This window comes from Protopterus annectens, chromosome 9.part0 (genome assembly GCF_019279795.1).
Source record: "Protopterus annectens isolate FY-2018-M chromosome 9.part0, PAN1.0, whole genome shotgun sequence".
NCBI classification, from domain to species: Eukaryota; Metazoa; Chordata; order Ceratodontiformes; family Protopteridae; genus Protopterus; species Protopterus annectens.
In genome coordinates, this window is record NC_056743.1 from 233,279,379 (window position 1) to 233,281,091 (window position 1,713).

At 27.7% G+C, this 1,713-nt stretch overlaps 1 protein-coding gene across 5 annotated transcripts in view; it reads right to left on the reverse strand.

Annotated features, from left to right (window-relative positions):
- Positions 1-262: 262 nt before the first annotated feature.
- LMO1 (LIM domain only 1) overlaps positions 263-1,713 on the reverse strand; it is a 292,729-nt gene continuing 291,278 nt past the window's right edge. For all 5 annotated transcript variants that reach the window (XM_044082807.1, XM_044082806.1, XM_044082808.1 and 2 more), the window contains one exon: positions 263-710. In XM_044082807.1, coding sequence (XP_043938742.1) covers positions 605-710 — 106 coding nt within the window. In that variant the 3' untranslated portion in view covers positions 263-604. The remainder of the gene's footprint in view (positions 711-1,713) is intronic.

The following is a 1,713-nucleotide window of genomic DNA, read 5'->3' on the forward strand; positions in this document are numbered from 1 at the left end:
TAATCTGATAGTAATTATATGAAAAAAAAAAACACATTAAGGCTTTACTTTCAATTTCAACCACAATGCATTCTAAACAGCACTCCGCTTTCATGATTCATTAAAAACTAAAATAGGAGCACTTGTACTCTTATAAATATGTATTAGTTCATATGTGGTATAGCTTTCAAAAAAGTAGACACTGATGCCAAAAACAATCCAGAATAACTTTTGCAATTCTCAATAAGGGTATCTAAAAATAAAAAAATAAAAATCACAAGGAAACATTTAATAATCTTTAATTCACACCAGTAATAAAATTGCATTACATTTTCATAAAATAAATGTTCCAGTTTATATATACAGAAAACAGACTGTACAGATCCCTCCCAAGACCCCAGAAACTCACAAACATATAGGCAATGCAGTGCTCAGCTCCGCAGGCACAACTGTACATCTAAACTGTAACTGCTTTGTGTTGGGGGAAGGGAGGGGGGAATACTACAATATTTAGTCCCTTCTGGACCAAGAATTAAAAAATATTGCAGGCAAGCTGACAGATGCTCCTCACTTGCAGGTAGGTCTATACATCTATCCTGTGATGCTTTGGCAAACCTTGGGCATGTTACTGGACTTGTGAATCAAAACTTCCATTCAGCTGCCCTTCTTCATAGTCCATCTGACATAAGATCATGTTATTCTTCAAGAAAAACTTATCTCCCACACAAAACCTACAAGTGAAATGCAAATATGTTAAGGTTTGTTCTGTGACACAGACAAGTTAAATTGTGTCTTTAGCTAGCCATTGGCACAATATTCATCAAAACAGTGTAAAACAAGAACAATTACACAAAATATAAAAGTAATACAAAAAACAAGCTCATATCTGGTTCTAAATTCTGAACATGTCCACCTGCCATTATTTCTAGCATCTTTCAAAGTTTATTTAAACAGTCTTTTACTTAATGAATAGAGATAGGAAAGTGGACTAAACATAGAAATTGTTTAAAGGAGAAGGAGACCAGAGATTCCTTGTTAGTCCAGAACTAGTGACAACACAGAACACTGGAGGTCATAGGCTCAATTCTAAAACAAGAGGCAGTGTTGTAGCAAGTGCAAACAATGCTCCTGCCACAACCATGAACATCCAGTGCTTCCAGTAAGAGTGGACAAAAAGTAACTCATCAAGAATCAGATACCCAAACTACATTATGTGAAAAAAAATGAGAGAAACAGCATTTCTGCAGGAAGAGCAAGCCTGCCTACATGACCAATGTTGCCCCAACCCCAAAAACGTGTGTGTGGGTGTGTGTATATATATATATATATATATATATATATATATATATATATATATATATATATATATACACACATATATATATATATGTATATATACATATACATATATTTATATATATATATATATATATATATATATATATATATATATATATATATATATACATATATATATATATATATATATATATATATATATATATATATATATATATATATATATATATGTATATATATATATATATATATATATATATATATATATATATATATATATATATATATATATATATATATATATATATATATATATATATATATATATATATATATATATATATATATATATATATATATATATATATATATATATATATATATATACATATATATATATATATATATATATATATATATATGTATATATATATA